Source organism: Lissotriton vulgaris, chromosome 6 (genome assembly GCF_964263255.1).
Source record: "Lissotriton vulgaris chromosome 6, aLisVul1.2, whole genome shotgun sequence".
Classification (NCBI taxonomy): Eukaryota; Metazoa; Chordata; class Amphibia; order Caudata; family Salamandridae; genus Lissotriton; species Lissotriton vulgaris.
In genome coordinates this window covers 1,234,135,621-1,234,152,797 of record NC_141694.1, presented here as the reverse complement: position 1 = coordinate 1,234,152,797, position 17,177 = coordinate 1,234,135,621, and the positions used below count along the sequence as shown (strand labels likewise).

At 47.5% G+C, this 17,177-nt stretch overlaps 1 protein-coding gene across 3 annotated transcripts in view; it reads right to left on the bottom strand.

The window, feature by feature from the left end:
• Positions 1 to 567: 567 nt before the first annotated feature.
• FYN (FYN proto-oncogene, Src family tyrosine kinase) overlaps positions 568 to 17,177 on the bottom strand; it is a 493,823-nt gene continuing 477,213 nt past the window's right edge. For all 3 annotated transcript variants that reach the window (XM_086927332.1, XM_086927330.1, XM_086927331.1), the window contains one exon: positions 568 to 2,192. In XM_086927332.1, the coding sequence (XP_086783458.1) occupies positions 1,984 to 2,192 (209 nt within the window). In that variant the 3' untranslated portion in view covers positions 568 to 1,983. The remainder of the gene's footprint in view (positions 2,193 to 17,177) is intronic.

Sequence of the window (17,177 nt, the reverse complement as noted above, 5' to 3'; positions counted from 1 at the left end):
GAGGGTTAACCTGTGCATGTCCATCTTGAATAGCTGCAGGTATTACCACGTGGCTAGTATTTTAACCCAATATCTGACATTTCTTTGTCAATATCTATGTAAATATTTGTAAGTCCATCAAAATCCTATATTTATTTCAATTTGAAATGTATACTTAACAGTGCGACTAAATAAAAGAAATAGCTGCAAAGGTGTTTTAGAGATGTCTCAGCTGTTTCTAAACTAAGAGTAACTGAAGCAGCATTGCCATGCTAAAAAAGAATATATAGGATTTATACAAAATATCATGATTAAGTTCCTGTTTCTGTTCTTTATAAATCTGAAAACATGAACAAAAGCCCAGTAGTTTTCTCTGTGAGCGGTGTCGATCTTAGCTGCCCCTCAATCGTACCCCATCTCCAGACTAAAGTTGAAAAATGTTGGCTATTGTAAGTCGTATCTACTGTCATAACTGAACATCGATAACAGGTGGGTGAAGTTACCATTCATCAATGTTGGCATCTGACATCCTATCTTACCTCTCCTTTTGAAGTGCTACTTAAAAAAAAAGAGAACTTAAGTCCAATGTAAAATGTTCTGTTTTAATTACTAAATTAAGAAAGTTAAACAGTTTTAGATGTAAACTTGCAACGAAACAGTAACGTAAACGAAATTAAGACTTTGAATGTGAAACTCAATATAAAAAACCGGTAGAAAGACATTGCTGTTTTTTTTTGGTTAACCACAATTAACTCACACATGAGACAACCCAAAAAGGTAACACTATGTTCAGTGTCCCCCTTAACGAAATGTAAAGAAGTGCATAGTAACTCCACTCAAGAAGTCTCCGAAACATGTAGGAAGTAGTTTCATTAGCAGTAAAGTACATTTAAAACACCTGTTGTACAATGGTAAATGTTATATAAAAAGGATGCAATTCATGGCAGCGCCAGGTAATCAGTTTAGCAGTAGCATGGAACTAAAATGCAATGGTTTAAAACCAACAAGTGGTTACAATGTTCATTAAATTAACATCTTCAGACATAATGGACCAGTATTTATACTCGTTACTTGTGTATTTCGAGGCAAGACGTCTTCAGATTTTCAACCTTCCAGTTCAGTCGATGGTACTCGAGGGATTTCTTCTGTTAAAATCTCCATTAGATATGTCCACTTTAATACCCAGTGAACAGAATTATATCAATAGCTGCAGAGCAGTGGACACATTTCTGGCTCACTACAGCACATGATTCCAGAAAGAGACAACTTACAAACATCTTACAGAAAATCAAAAAAGTGCAAAATCGAACCCATCAAAGCAAAAAAGAAAACATGCTTGGTGTAAGCCATTGAGAGGTCACTGGTGTTCAGAACTACACAGTTAGTCCAATGGCACGCAGCAGAGGGGTCGTTTTCTGTGCTCTGCTGCTTGGCTTTTCACATGAGCAATGAGTTTCCTCTGCAAAAGGCACCCATATATATTACATATACAGGCATATTTATAATATATACATATATATGTATAAAAACACAAACTTTATCCTGATTTTTTTTCTCTAAAACATGAACACACTGATTTCTTGATTATTTTTCCGATTAGGAGGCCACTTTTGGGTAACAACACTCTCATTGAGCCGGGTGTAGGTGAATTAAATTCATACAGGATTTAAGTTAAGAAAAATGAAAATGGGAAAAGTGATAAGATCTGTTATTGGCACTGAGTTAATATTTACATTGAAGAGAGGTTGTTGCAGTTTACATAACATCAATACAATGCATTATCCATTATCGCCAAATAGAAAAGTCACGAGATTTGAATCTCTCCTGAGAGAGGACATTCAGACATAAGAATGAGTGGTCACAAAAAAGGTTGGAAAGTTGATAACTTCAGAGTTGCGTGCAATCTGGTGTTGGAAGGTATGGCTTCTCAGAGAAGCCTGCCACTTAAATGGAAGCCACAATATAAACCTTATGTCTGCCCTCTCTAGTTGATTGGCCAGGCTTCTACAGATTGTCACCAGGCTGATATTGGGGTTCTGTGGCCGTGAAGTAGTCTTCCAGGAAACCTTGCAGGTATTCGAAAGTTGGCCTCTCCTCTGGATCTTTCTTCCAGCAGTGGATCATGAGCTCATGCAGAGAAATTGGACAATCCTGGGGACAGGGCATCCTGTACCCGCGTTCCACTTGCTCCAAGACCTCACGGTTATTCATACCTTAAAGAAGGAAAATAACACAGCGTCAGAGAGTGCAATCCATTGGAAGAACTATTGAGCCACAAATTATGTGTCATCTATATTTAGACTGTATACGGTGTGTTGTGTGTTTTGCTTTTGGATGCACTCCCATCCTTTTTTGACAGATTGTATTTAGAGACACAGAATAACAGGCAGTTTTCTCGGTCGTCTGCTGTTCTACCTAGTTGGAGAACCTTCAAGATACAAGCTTTATTATGCAGTGATGGCATAGCTACTAAACATACTAATTCACATAGAATTAACAATGTGCGTAATAAAACTTTCAGTTCACCAATAAGTGGGTTTATAATGATGTAGATAGATATCTTCCTTTACTGATATTGGTAAGGGTCCTTTAATGCTTAAGAAATGTTATTTTGAAGTTAGCATTTGTAGACCTTCGTTCTGAATAGCCTGGTGTTCTTCCCGATAACTCCACCCCCACCAGGATACTGTCACTAGGGTACTGGTAACTCCAGATGGCAGAGTTACTGGGGACTATAAGTGCAACAGCCAGGGTCTCCTTGCAAATGAGAATACATTGGAGGATTGGTAATGCCCCCATTGAATAATTCACCCAGATTTGGCTGTTTTTATTAACCAAAATCCCTGGGTAAAGGTAAGCAGATCCATGGTGTTCCCACAGATCTCATATTTTTATTATTGTTTTCTTTTTTATTAGTCATTTTAATTTGCATCAACATACCAAAAATGGATTACAATAAACAAGTCCCATCAAATACATTAGAATATTAGTATGGGGCAGAAGCTTCAAAGAGACAGTAGTCTTGGGGTTACAGAATACAAGGGTATTCAATAGCAGCCGTTATGTTTCTGTAGACAGCATGGAAATCGTTGGTAACAGCAATATAAACCTGACATAGGTGTAGCTAAGCAATTCACATGGCAGGTGACCCTTCACTGTTAGCATTAGAGGACTGTTGTGACTACAGCTAATTAAGGGAATCATTCAACAGATCACATCAAGCGCCGATGTCTTCTGCTAGTTTGTCGTCATGTCTGCATTGCTTCGATCTCAGTTCCTTCGCTAATGCCCATACCACGGATCTCATAATTAACGATGTGGCTGGTAACTGCCATTAATGGATTACTGGTCCCATCGGAATTAAGGAACTAGTCTTAATGAGGGCCTGAAAGGAGTTACTAAGGATGAATCCTATTCACTCATAGGTGTGTTAAAAAAAACAACATAAACACAATTCAGTACACAGCCAACATCTGTAGTCTAAATTTATTAAATCATTAAGCAGGGGAGCAAGTTGGTATGGTCTGGGAAATGAGAACTGTGCTCTTTGTGATGTGCTACAAGGGGTTACATTGATACCTACACCAATGGCGTGTTGGCAAAGAGCAGGCCAATAACTATAATCAATTTATGTCATCACAAGCATGCCCAATCAAACATGATATATTTCTAGTCTAGATCTTTCAAAACACTGTACAGGATCTAAAAGCTACAATTTTGTGTTTAGACCCATCACCCCTGCCATATTTTCAGAACGAGAGGGTATCCATATTGTGTTTGTTCATGCAGAGTGTAAACTAAGCACAAAACAAATTCAACCTATGTTAAAAAGTATCAAATGTTGGTCCTGTGTCAAAGAGACAGAATATATTGTTCAAATCTCACAATCAAGCTACCAGTCACAGTGTTTTGGAAGTCGGTAAGATTATTTGTCATCACTGTAATCTTTGGGGAGATCTACCTCTGCTTTAACTCTGAGTCTGCTTCAGTAGGGAAACAGCATTTACAACGCTGTCATTACATCACGTTACACTTACAACACAGTCGTTACAATGACCGTGTTGTTAGAACGCAATACCTTTACATTGCAAGTCATTAGATTGACTTGCTGTAGGGGCGCTCTAACCTAAGGAATAGTTTAATTTACTATTCCAACACCTTCTCTACTTTTGTGCACGCTGGAGTTGGAATAGTAAATTATACTATTCCTAAGTCCAGGGCGCCCCCTACAGCAAGTCGATCTAATGACTTGCGATGTAAAGGTATTGCGTTCTAACAAAGCGGTTGTTCTAACAATCGCGTTGTAACAGAACATGAAGTAATCGCAGGCGCTGTAACATGCAATATTTCTTCAGTAGGAGTACAGTATGGTCGCAAGGATTTTATTTATTTTAATTGACTAAAAGCAATTATGTTGATATTCCAAATCTCGAATCAAAGCACAAACCAAGTATTGAGGACTGTCTCCATGAGTTGATCCAATTGACTCTTTGCAGCAACATATGCATTGTGCTAGGAACAATCTGTATAAAGACAAATGACTTTATTTAGGCCGTTGAAGGTGTTCTGCCAGTGGGCCTTATTTAGTTCTTAGCTGCCTGGGGGGGCAGGGGTCATTACCCCCTCCAAACTGGCAGAGACTGATTACTGTATTTAAAGATGCCCAACTGGATAGTGGGGATCTCTTTGCTGTGAAAGAAGCTGCAGGTTCAGAGGCTTCTTTCACAGAAGTGACGTTTGCTGCGTGCCATGTTGAAAGCGCCAACTCGACAAACCTTTTATGCTTAAAGAAATTAAGCTCCGAAAGTAGGAATTTGTTTTCTCTGAACAAAAGGTAAATGGCCCCAATGCACAGGGAGCTTTTAATCTGCAGGTTAAGGCAATTTATAATTCCTCCTGTCTTTGTTCAATTTGCCTCGCATGGCAAACATGGGTAGGAAGTATGAGTAACGGTTGTTCCACCCTCTCTGGGGCAGGATGACTGTCACTTTGACCCAGTGGTCCCGTGGTGGACGAACCAATAGGTCAGAGGTTACACCTGGTGGAGCCAGCAGAAGCTCCGAAGACAATAACCTAGTGGTTTCCCCAACTCTAAATAGAATGGGAAAACCCCGGGTCCAGAGTCTACATGAAAGTTTTGGAATAGCTACTCTTTCTGCTGGTGCCTTTGAATTGAATGTATGCTGCTATATAGTTATGTCAGTCTTTGTTACGACTTGTCCTTTCCACCTTTCTCTCTCACCCTGCACTTATCTCCTCTTGCCTGTTATTGTATCATTCCAGTGTATATCTTGTCTTGTTGAGTTTTAGTCTAGTAGAATATGTGTGTCTTTCCTATTTATAATAGAAAGGAAAATATCAATGTTGTTGTTAGGTGGGTGGTAATTGTGAAATGTTGTAGTTGTAGTTAGTCATCATATTTAATAGCCTTAGGGCCTACTCCCTCATTGATGTGGCCTTTACCTACTTTTGTGTCCCAAAGTCACCATTCCCATTACCCAGCAGGCTTTTACTCCACATTCTATTAGAGACACCCATGACGACACAAACTGTGGTTCAATACAAGTTGGCTTCTTTTTTTTTTTTACAAATAATTTTTATTAGACTTTTAAACAAAATGAAACAAAGGCCAAGTCCGACACATAGCATACAGATAAAACATATTAATCATAGTTATCATTGCACAGGGGGGCATGGCTGCGACCGCAATAGAGGCAGACGTGTTTGGGTAGAGCTCTACCGGAGGCTCCCCTAAACAGGCTGTTTTCTCCGAATGCAGTGGCTTGTGGAGACTCCTGCTAAGTACAACCTCAAAGAGACATGATCTTTGAGCAGCGCTGCTGAATTTGAACTCACCCGCACTCCGCCGCGCGGCTCCCGACTGAAGGGGCCGCCTGATGCAGGATCCCGATGGGGCTGACTCCAACTACGCGAGCCCGGGGTTTGGCTCCGCCCACTGGGCCGCAGAGGATGGCGTAACTCTGTTGAGCCGACAAAAGACGGCTTTGGCCGCCTGACTGCATGCACACTGATATGCAGCGGGATGCGGTTGGGACCCCCGCTGTGCCACCCATCCGTTTCTGCCTGTGAGGCCCTGGCCTGCTTGCTGGAGGCTACGACGTAGGCGATGGGCCGTGAGTGACGACGCTGTACAGGTCGCCCGCATCGCCGTTGCCCTCATGGCGGGACCGCGTTGGAGAGTCTGCAGCATATGGCATAAAGCGGTGAATGTTAGTCCCCCTGTGGTGTGGTCGCTGGCTGATGGATGGCGGGGCGTGACTGGGACCCCGCGACGCTGCCCGCACAACTCTGGGGTCTGATCTCCCTAGCCTTGACTGTCGGCCGTTGCGGTGCCTGAGGAGGTGCAGCGGGGGAGGTCGCTGCCGGGCCACTCACGCTACCATTGCTCACACGACGCGATTGCGGTGGATTGCCCCCCCCCCCGCTGGCGGGCTGAGAGTTGTGGGTATTTGTTTTCCGCTGCCCCTGCCTACAGCTGCCGGTGAGAGGCGTGACATGGCTGGATCCCATGCTATGTGACCGACGGCTTGCGGCAGACTGAGGCTCCACCGGCTTGCCCACTGATCATTGTAGTGCAGTAGGGAGGGCACCAGGGGCGGCTCTAGGCTGATGGTGGCCCTGGGCAGGGAGCGTAGGTAGGGGGCCCCGGAAGAGGGGGTCCGGGCGGGGCGGAGCGCGGAGGCCAGTGAAGAGGGGGGGGGGGGTCAGGGAGTTTGGAAGTGAAACCGAGCCGGAGGCCGCCAAATCCCTGCCAGGGGCCGCCATGCAAATATGTGTCCATCCTCTTGGAGGATTATTATATTAAGGATATATATTGGCATGGTGGCCCCTGGGGTGTGGTGGCCCTGTGCAGTTGCACAGCTTGCACATGCCTAAGGCCGCCCCTGAGGGCACAGCGCTGCTCGGACTGCCGTAATTGTTGCCCCACGGAGCGACTCTGGAGAGAGAGCCAGGTACTTGCAGGGCCGCCTGCTAAGTGCCATCGGCCACTACCTGTATTAGCAGGCTTCACCATACTAATAATGCAGGCAGCGCTTGCGGGTCTGGAGACAAGCTGAACTTTGACTGTGGCTGCACAGGATACACCAACCTGCTGATGCCTCCATCCATATGCTGTGTGTTGCCACCTGGAAGTAATTCAACATTGCTTCAATAAATACCTGAGATCTCAGAAGCTGGTGCTCCCCCACAGCTATCACCGTATGGATACTGGGGTGTACACTTAATTCTCAGCCTTCCGTAACCTGGAGTGGTGAGGAGTCGTGTGCTGGAATTCTGGCGGTCGCTGTATAGTTGTCACAGACAAGACACTGCTCTAACGAGCTGCATCTGAAACGCCTGGCGCAGACTACCTGGGCGGTGGCTGAAGGGGGACTTGCTAGTGCCCATTGATGGAAACATCACCGAAGCTGACCAAGCCTGACCTCCTATTGAGGGGAACAGATACGCTTCTGGCTGGCGCGACCTGGGCGGTCGCAGGGTGCAGCTGACGGCCGGGCTGTGGAGGAGTCATTAGTGCGTGGCTGTGGGGCCCCCACTGCTGAAGCTGTGAGCTGTGGAATCTTTGTTGATCGCGGCCTTCTGGCATCAAGACGGGACCTGTGGTGAGGCTTGCGCCCTGGAGGTATTACATTAGGATCTTATGGTCTGCGAAGCAACACTGGTACATAGGATCTGCGACTGACGTCGGGTGGCACCCGAGCGCGGACCGGAACGGGAGAAGCGCAGACCCTGCCACTGCCGTCCAAGCCTAAATTGGACAAGATGGCGAAGCAGGGACTCACGGACCAAACTGCAAACAAGCTGGATGCGGTGCTTGCCGCAATGGAACGGTTGGAAGAAACCATCAATCAGACCCGCACCTCCCTGGCATCTAAAATTGATAAAGTGGCCATTGACCTCACTCATCTACATGCGGATCACCGGAAGCTTACGGACCGCACTACCGTATTGGAAACTACGCTCGCAGACATCAAACCGCAGGTGACCCAGACAGATAAGCAGGTACAAGATTTACTGAATTGTGTGGAGTTCCTGGAAGGCAGAGCTGAGGATGCCGAAGGGCGGGCGAGACGCAACAATGTATGCATAGTAGGTGTGCCGGAACGATGGGAGGGGAAGGAACCTGCTTTGCACATGGAAATTGGCTTAGAGATATATTACCTGAAGGGTCCCTCTCACCGCACTTTGTCATAGAGCGTGCACATAGGGTCCCGACGAGGCCCCCTCCTACAGGGTCGAACCCGCGGCCCTTGCTCCTCCGGATCCTAAATTATCAAGACTGAGACACCATTCTACAGGAAACCAAGAAGCTTCAGGATATCCATATTGACAATCACAAAATTATGTTTTTTCCGGATTACACTATCCAGGTGCAGCGTCAGAGGTTTTCTTTCATGGCAGTGAAGAAGCGCCTTCGGCAGAATGACCTGAAATATTCCCTGTTGTTCCCAGCGCGCCTGCATGTGGTCGCGAGCGACAAAACGCACTTCTTTAACACATCGAGAGAAGCAGAGGACTGGCTGGACACCTTCACCACTGAGAGACCTCAGAACGACGCTGTGACAGCAACGCTGCCGAAGCAGGGAGGCCCCTTTCGCCGCCGCCGGAGAAAGCGTAGATCAACAGGGATGAGGACGCTGCCTTCACCAACGGTAGGCCCACACTCAGAATTGATTCTCAACGGTCAACTACACGCCCTACAGGTGGTGGCGGAGATCAGCGGCTCACTGGTGACTGAAGATGCATCCACTTCCAGTCAACGAGACCTGTCTAGTGATGACGAGCAGATATACGGCCTGCAGAACTCACAGGATTCCAATGAGCAACCCGATGTCACCCCGCAGACGGAGGACACAATAGCATGAACATTGCAGACTCTTATCTTTGAATGGACTGCGAATTGAGGTATAGGGGTATGTACATGGGGGAGTGCTGCCGCTAAAAATGTAGGTATTTGTGGTAGATGTTACTATGATTCCAACTGATCACATGTAGTTGGGGGCAGAAACATGCCACGTGGCAGGGTAGCGGGCGTTCATTGCACGTTTAGTTGCTGCTATGTGGATACAAATATACATTGCCCGCTCGATGGATGTCCCTGAGCCGCCATATGCAGACTGCCTTATCTATATTGTATATTATCTGATATGGAGGAGCCGCTGAGACGCTAGACACGCGTATTGTAGACTAACTAAAAGCAGTACGCAGTGCACCCCCCAGATCGCTTTGACTGCTATCTCTATTAAGAGTTTGGACGATTGCTGGTTGCATTTTCGCCCTTTTGGAATTGTATATGATGATGTTTTTATGTTGGTTTTATTGTGAGATATCATTTATTATGTGTTGCTCTATACGATATAACATGCCACGAGTCAGCGCGCCAGGTAGACTATGCGACACCAGGTCATATATATTGTGCATATCTGTTGGGCTGCTACAGACACATGGTCGCTGGAAGCATTATAGGGTCTATGTCTTCATTTATAATTGGTACATGGAATGTGAGGGGCATGCGTTCACCGTCACGTAGATATCTGATATATTCCTACCTCAAACGCCATCACATACAAATAGCTTTACTGCAAGAAACTCACATGACCAAAACAGACATTGAACGCTTGCACCGCCGCTGGCGTGGCCAACTGTATGCCACGGGGTATTCAGCTTTTGCGCGAGGTGCGCTAATATGGGTGAGTCCGGGGATTCCGCTCACGATTACACAATCGCTGGTAGACACGAAGGGCAGGTATGTATTCATTAGGGGCACACTGGATGGCCGGCACATTGTACTTGCATCACTGTACGCTCCTAACACAGAACAGGCTGCTTTCCTCGACAATATATCACATATTCTGGCATCATGGCATGATGTTCCCTAGTTACTGGGGGGCGACTACAATAGCAGGCTCAATGTATCACTTGACTGATCTTTTCCACCCCTTCCGGGTACGGGCACACACCATGCCATGAAGGCGTTGACCAATTGGGCAACACAATGGCACTTGAAAGATGCCTGGAGACACTGTTACCCCCACGATACGGTGTATTCCTACTATTCAGGTGCTCACAACTTGCATGTACGGCTGGACCGTTAGATGCTTTCAGAGACGCTCCTCCCCCAAATATCAGCAGGACGCACTCTGACCATAACCCGCACATGCTAGAGATGTTATGGGAACACCCCTGCCCACCAATTCCAACCTGGCAGCTGCAACCAGATCTGCTATTAGACGCACCCTTTCGTGACCTGCTAGCCGCCAATGTCACCCAAAATTTGGAGGATAACACTGGCACAGCCACAACACCACAGGTGGAATGGGATGTATTTAAGGTAGTGATCAGAGGGGATTGCCTTGGTGCGTAGGCAGGTATGCGTAGACAGTTTGAAACTGACCTTACACGCCTTGAAGCTGACCTGCTCCGAAAGGAGGGAGAAGCGCTAAAGGGCAATGCTGAGCTTTTAGAGGACATTAGCGGAGAACACTCCAGGTTACTTGACCGACACCGCAATTTAAACTTTGCAGCACATTCTGCGCGCACCCAGGATGCAGCCTCTGTGCCCGCGACATCACTATGAAATGCGTAGAGAGTCACAGTACATACCCAAAGCGATATACACCACGCTTTTGTAGAACATTACTCCACTGTATACAGATCTTGTTTGACAGCTACAGACGCAGATATACAGGTCTTCCTTTCCACCCTGATGCTGCCGCAGCTGACAGAGCATCAACAAAGGGATATAGGTGCTCCACTGCTGTCAGAGGACCTAAGGGATAGTATTTATTGCCTCTCAAACTGTAAAACGCCTGGTCCTGACGGACTACCGGCTGAATTTTACAAGGCCTACTCAGATATACTGATACCAGAGTTACTGAGGGTATATGCTGCGGCTCTGGAATACTCAGCACTCACGCCCACGTAAAATGAAGCAACGCTGATCTCCCTTTTAAAGCCGGGTAGAAGCCCTGAACTCCTGGGCTCCTATCGCCGACTGGATCTGTTGAATACAGACTATAAGATCCTTGCCTCCACCCTCGCTAAACGACTTGCCCCGTTTGTGTCGACTCTGGTGCACACAGATCAAAACGGATTTGTTCCCACCAGGAACACCTCCCTGAATATTCGCAGGCTATTTAGGATCCAGAAGTATGCAACAAAAAACTGGCCTCAATCTGGCTGTCTAGTACTGGACCTAGAGAAGGCCTTTGATTCACTGGGATGACCCTATCTTGCGGCGGGTCTGCGTAAGTACGAATTAGGGGACGATTATTTACAGCTGGTGCCAATACTGTATCAGCGCCCCACAGTTGCACGCTTGCACAGGCAAGCTCCTCTCAGATACGATCAGGGTTAGATAGGGAACCAGGCAGGGATGCCCCTTGTCCCCGTTGCTTTTTTTCCCTTGCCATGCCTCTGGCGGATTGGGGCATCCCCTTGAGTGATGGACTTCACACAGCGTCCCTATATGCGTACGACCTAGTATTGTACATAAAAGACCTGCTTGCTGTACCGCCGGCGATATCGGCCCTGTTTAGTAGCTTTGAGAAGGTGTCGGGTCTACGGGTAAATTGGGCTAAATCAGGCGCTTACTCTTTCCGCAAAGACGTGGCTGTGGCGGATATAATCATTAATGAGATGGCGCTTGACTGGTATCCGACCACGTTCAGATATCTGGGCATATAGATCTACAGGTCCCCAATAGACATAATGGAAGGTAATCTGGTTCGCGCCATTTCCTCAATTAGGTTGCAGATGCAATTCTGGAAGATGCTACCACTTGATGTGATGAGCCGCATCACCTTGACCAAAATGATAGTGCTGCCCAGACTATTGTACTATTTTGCTAATCTTCCGGTATATGTCCCAGTGTGACTTTTTAGGGAACTGGAAGGATTATCCCAAGGTTTGGTTTGGAATGTGGGACAGCACAAAATAGCACTACAGAAACTGTAAGCGCCACCGGAGAGTGGAGGCTTAGCAGTTCCTCATCTGTAACTATACTACTTAGCTGCGCAGCTACAGTTGGTCGCCAAGTGGCTGAGCGGTAAACATTTGGTGGATATGGCGACCGAGACAACAGTATGGACGCAGACTCAGATCTACGGACTGTTCCATCCACTGGAGAAAGCCCCCCGCCCGACCCAGATACATGTTGAGTTAGCCCACAGATGTTATAGGAGAAGCCTTCAACTCACGAGAGACACGACTCCCTATGCCCCGACCCCGACCCTGCCACTTATTGGGACGCCCAGAGGTCAAGATCCTATAATGGACATAGAATTGATGCCTTGGACTGAAGCGGGCGTGGAGACCCTAGGAGACTTATACGCAGATGGTACCATATTACCTTTTGCGACACGAACGGAAGACAATGGATTACCGGTGGGCCAATTCCTTTTATATGCAGCCATTACACAGACGTTGATGCTGGCGTGGGAGGATATGACTAATGAGCCGCGGACACATCAGTTGCTGTAGTACCTGCATGTAATGGCGGAGGGGTCGCATGTGATACACTGGCTAGTACAAGCCCTGCTTATCCACGTATTGAAGCCATTACAGAGGCTCCGCACATGTTGGACCGAGGACAGGGGCCGTCCCTGGACTGATAAGGAGTGGGAACGCGTTCTGGCCTGTGCCAAACACATACCACGTAATTCACGCTTTAAACTTATACAAACCTATATATTGCACCAGGGCTTATCTTTCACCAGATAAAATTAATAAATATTTTAATATCAATACTTCCGATTGCCCAAGGTGCCGTCTCCTAGGTGCTAACCTCTTGCATATGCTATGGTCTTGCCCCCTGCTCTCACCATATTGGCGTGCGATAACAGAAACACTTGCAAAATGCACCAATACTGAGGTACCTATCACATGGGAGGTCTGTATCCTGGGGTATTACAAAAGATCAAAGGCTAACAAAGTAAGCTCCAGATTTCGCGATCTAGGCCTCATAACAGCAAAACGACTAATAACTAAGAGATGGAAGCACAAGGACCCACCAGAAGTTTGGGCACAAGCGGAGAGTACCACCCTACACAGGGAGGAAACGGCAGGGCTACGAAAATATCCTATTGCGCAAACCTGCTCAGAACCCTTACACGCTCTAGTGCTATATTGCGGGCACCTCTGACGCAACAAACAGGAACTGATGCCCAACATGACACCTAGACGTAGAAGGCATGCTGTGGTAACATGTTGCCTCAATCACAGCTGGTGGGTTAGACGCAGACCTCGCATTCCCTGAAGATGATATATGGACGTGGCTCCCGTCACACAATACCCTAGCGTCCATGTCACCGCATATACAACAGGAGAGGCCGCCCACACCCACTACTTCCGCGCTGGCCTAGCCGCAATTACATTCAAATGATACGCTAGTTACCAGATACATGCCTCTTCACACATTTGATATCTCTTTTCTCTTGCTTTATTTGTTTTATTTTTGTATTCATTAGATGTGGTTATAATGTTATAAACGGAAATATCTAGTGAATTGATACGACATTTAAATGTTTCTTGGCATCTGTTTGTTTATGTAGTGATTTTGAAGCGGAGTCACATATTAATAGCATGCTTTGATATACATAGATATGCTCACACATCAATGACCATTATTGCGAAGAGGCGTACTTAATAGACCCATTTCACTCCTCGATTGGAGACAACAGTATATGCGGGCCATTGGTGCTCATGGTCCTTTATATAATCACGAGCAATACTGCACTGTAGATACCAAATACATCATAACAATGTATAGGAATTTGTTTGATTTATGTTCGCATTAGTTTTATATGCTGTTCTTATCAATGTGACTTGCATCGATGCTCAAAATACATGTAATGGAAAAGATAAAATGCAATAAAGATATATTTTTTAAAAAGTTATCATTGGACATAGAGGAGACATATTCTGCATAAACGTGGCCATAGTGGGTGGTCGCGTCCCCACCACAGACTCCTTGGAAGAGCAATCTGGTCCATGGTCATGCACCCTGTTGAGATCTCCACCCAGAACCCATGGGGCTGAAGGAAACTCCAGTAGGAACCAACTCAGTGTTGCAGCGAACTCAGACGTTAAGGGAGGAGAGGCGTAGACACAAACCAGGGACAGCGTGCTCCATGCAGTATCCCAGGCTCTGCCACATAACGTTCCAGCCCATCATGCCATTTTTTTTAATATCACTAGGTGAACATGCCTACGCAGTAGTTTTTCCACTCCCCGTGAGCTGCAATGGAAACCTGCACCCTTGTAAACCCTTTGTGTGTCAGAAAGAGGACCCTGTTCCCCATGACATATGTTTTCCGCAGGTGGAGTATGTCGGGTTTATGTTTGTGTGCTGCCCTCATAATCGCCCCCCTCAATCTTCTCCAGGAGACCGGTTATGATTCCATGAAAGAACAGCCACCCATCCTGTGTAGGTGGGTGAGTAAGGGTCAGTAATTAGGCCATAGACGTGGTAATATCTGGGACAGTAAGAAGAGGAAAAGAACCCTCCCCATACCCAACCCAACACCCCCCTATACTTAGCCAACAAGAAGTAGCTGTTGTGTTGCAACTAGGGACAGTAGACAACTGGGCAATACTGAAGTATGTGCCTTCCCCACTGTGCAATTCCCCCCCCCCCAAAAAAACAAATCCCAAACCTACTCCTCTCCCCACCCCCCATTCACACAAACTATAACAAAAACAACAATTAAAGAAAAGGCAATCCGGGCCATGGATTACCAGCCAGCCTTAGCACCACCACTTCGTTCCAAGATGGATAACTGGACACCTAGCAGCGTTTACTGGAATGAGTCAAACTGGGAGTCTCTGAGAGGATAGAAGGAGATCAGCACGGCAGTGTTCTGCGCAAGGTCCACCTCTGACTCTGAGGCCAACCATCTCCCTTGAGAGCCACCTAGACCCAGCGAATGCGCCCTGCACCCTCAACACTGGTTTCTACGCCATGGGGCAGTGCTCAATCCTCCAGGAGGTTGTCCATATCTGCCCCCCGTAGCACTCCCGCCTCCCATCCCCACCCGCTGGAAGCGTATCTCGGTTACGCAGATTAGGTTGTTCCTCTGCCCAGTCCCATGCTGCCACTGGGGTATCAAAAACAAAGTTTTGACATTGGGTAGGGAAGAGGAGCATATAACGAACATTTAAACTCTTCAGCCTCTGCTTCTTCTCCTGGAAGGACCTTCGTTGTTGCTTGAAATTCATAGTATAGTCTGGAAAAATCATTACTTGAGAAGATTGGTAGGTGGGAGTCCCAAGAGGACATGCCACTAGGAGAACAGCACCTCTATCAACATAGTGAAGGATGCGAACAATGAAGGGTTGTGGCTGGGAACCCTGCGGGGGCTTGGCATGAAGGGCTCTCTCGATGATGAAACCTCGGAAGTCGGTACCCAGCTCCTAAGCCAGTTTGGGTGTGGCTCCCTCCACACCCTGCATAATGCCCACTACGTGCAAGTTGCTGCACTGGGATCTGCCCTCAGCATCCTCTGCCCTTTCCTACAGCTGACTGACCAGTCTCTGCAATGCAACCAATCAGGATTCATGAAATATAATGGTGTCTTCCATTTCGGACACTCTGCATTCCAGTTGTGTGGTCCTGTCTGCTGTATTCCGTAGTTCTTGTCTATTGAGTGATAAGTCGACTCATTGCTCCATCTTGCCCTCCATCGTTACCTTGAGGTCCTGAATGGCTTGTAGGAAGGAGGACGTATGGAGGCTCTCTGATCTGACAACAGCCCTTCCAGTTGCAACCTCCTCCTCCGGTGGTGTGGGTGCTTAGTATATTTGTCCCTCTTTTGTTGGGTCTCAGGAGCTGTGGGTTTGTCATGAACCATAATGGAGCGGCATATCTGTAACTTCCTCCAGAGCTATACACACAATGTTGCACTTGCTGGCGGTTTCCCTCACCACATTAGCACCTCGTAGTGTACTAAGCGACCTTGGTGGCCACCCTGCTGCTGCTGCACCATTCAGGGATACCACTGGGGCCTTGTCAGTCTGCAGTACATCCTGAGCCCCTGTTGGTGCAGCCCCACTTGTGGCACCTGCAGTGCTGGGTATTACCCCCAGGTTGATTCGCTTGTGAGGTATTGAACTCCCTTCTCAGGCCCCAGGGCTCAATGTCGCCGCCGCTCAGCAGGGCTGCACTCGACAACCACCGTGGAGCTTGAAGGAGAAGCTGGTGCTGGCCGAGAGATGGGGCTGGGAATAGTGCAACAAAGATGCAGCCAAACCGGAATGCCCCTACTGCAGTGGCCCCTGTTGCCCAGCCGCCGTCAATGGATCACCATCTGTGAGGATGTGGGAGGAGGGCACTGAGGCGAGTAGGCAGAGAAACAGGGGGGCTCCTCCAACAACTGTCTCTGCAGTCTCTGGGACTCCTGTCCCTTTCGTCACACTGCTGTGGCGGCACGCCGACGTGGGCTCTCAGCAGCCAATCACAAGGTCAGAGGATCGGAGTCTACCAGATTCCAGGCAACTTTGGGCCTAACCCCTCATCTCCTCCATCTGGACATGCTCACCCCAGAGACTGCAGGCCCCTGCCCTGTTCTGGTCGTAGGGGACTTTCGCTCCAGCTCGGGACCGTGACTCACTTTCTTCGACTCACAGGGGCTCTTTCTGTTGTCAGTAGGGCAGGGCAGTCTCCTGGTGAACTGCCGCACATGCAGGGCAACGCCCCACCGTGGCCTCCCAACCAAACTGCCACCAGGGGTTTGTTGTTGCATCACCGTGGGGGTCTCCAAGTGCAGGCACTTAGCACCCGTAGGGAGCAGCCAGGAGGCGCCAGAGGTGACCTTGCTCAAAAACGCAGCTCCAGGATGTTAATGGAATCCCGAGGGCCGCGTTCTTCGGCCATCAGGACCACGTCACCTGCGCTCGGAGGCCCACAGCTGCTCCTAGCGGGCCTTACAGGTTCACCATGTCTAGGGACTCACTTTAGCCCATGAAGTCTCAGGGAAATACTCTGGTGTTGGCAGATGATGTTCACGGTGGCGCGGAGCTCAGTTACAGAGAAACCACCATGCTCCGCCTCCAAACCATGCCCCCTACAAGTTGTTTTCTGTGCCTGCATGGTGTACGTATTTATTGTTGCATGCTAGGAATAGGTGTTCTCCCTTGCTTATTTACAATAGGTGAAGATTTGTCCCAAATACAGTGCT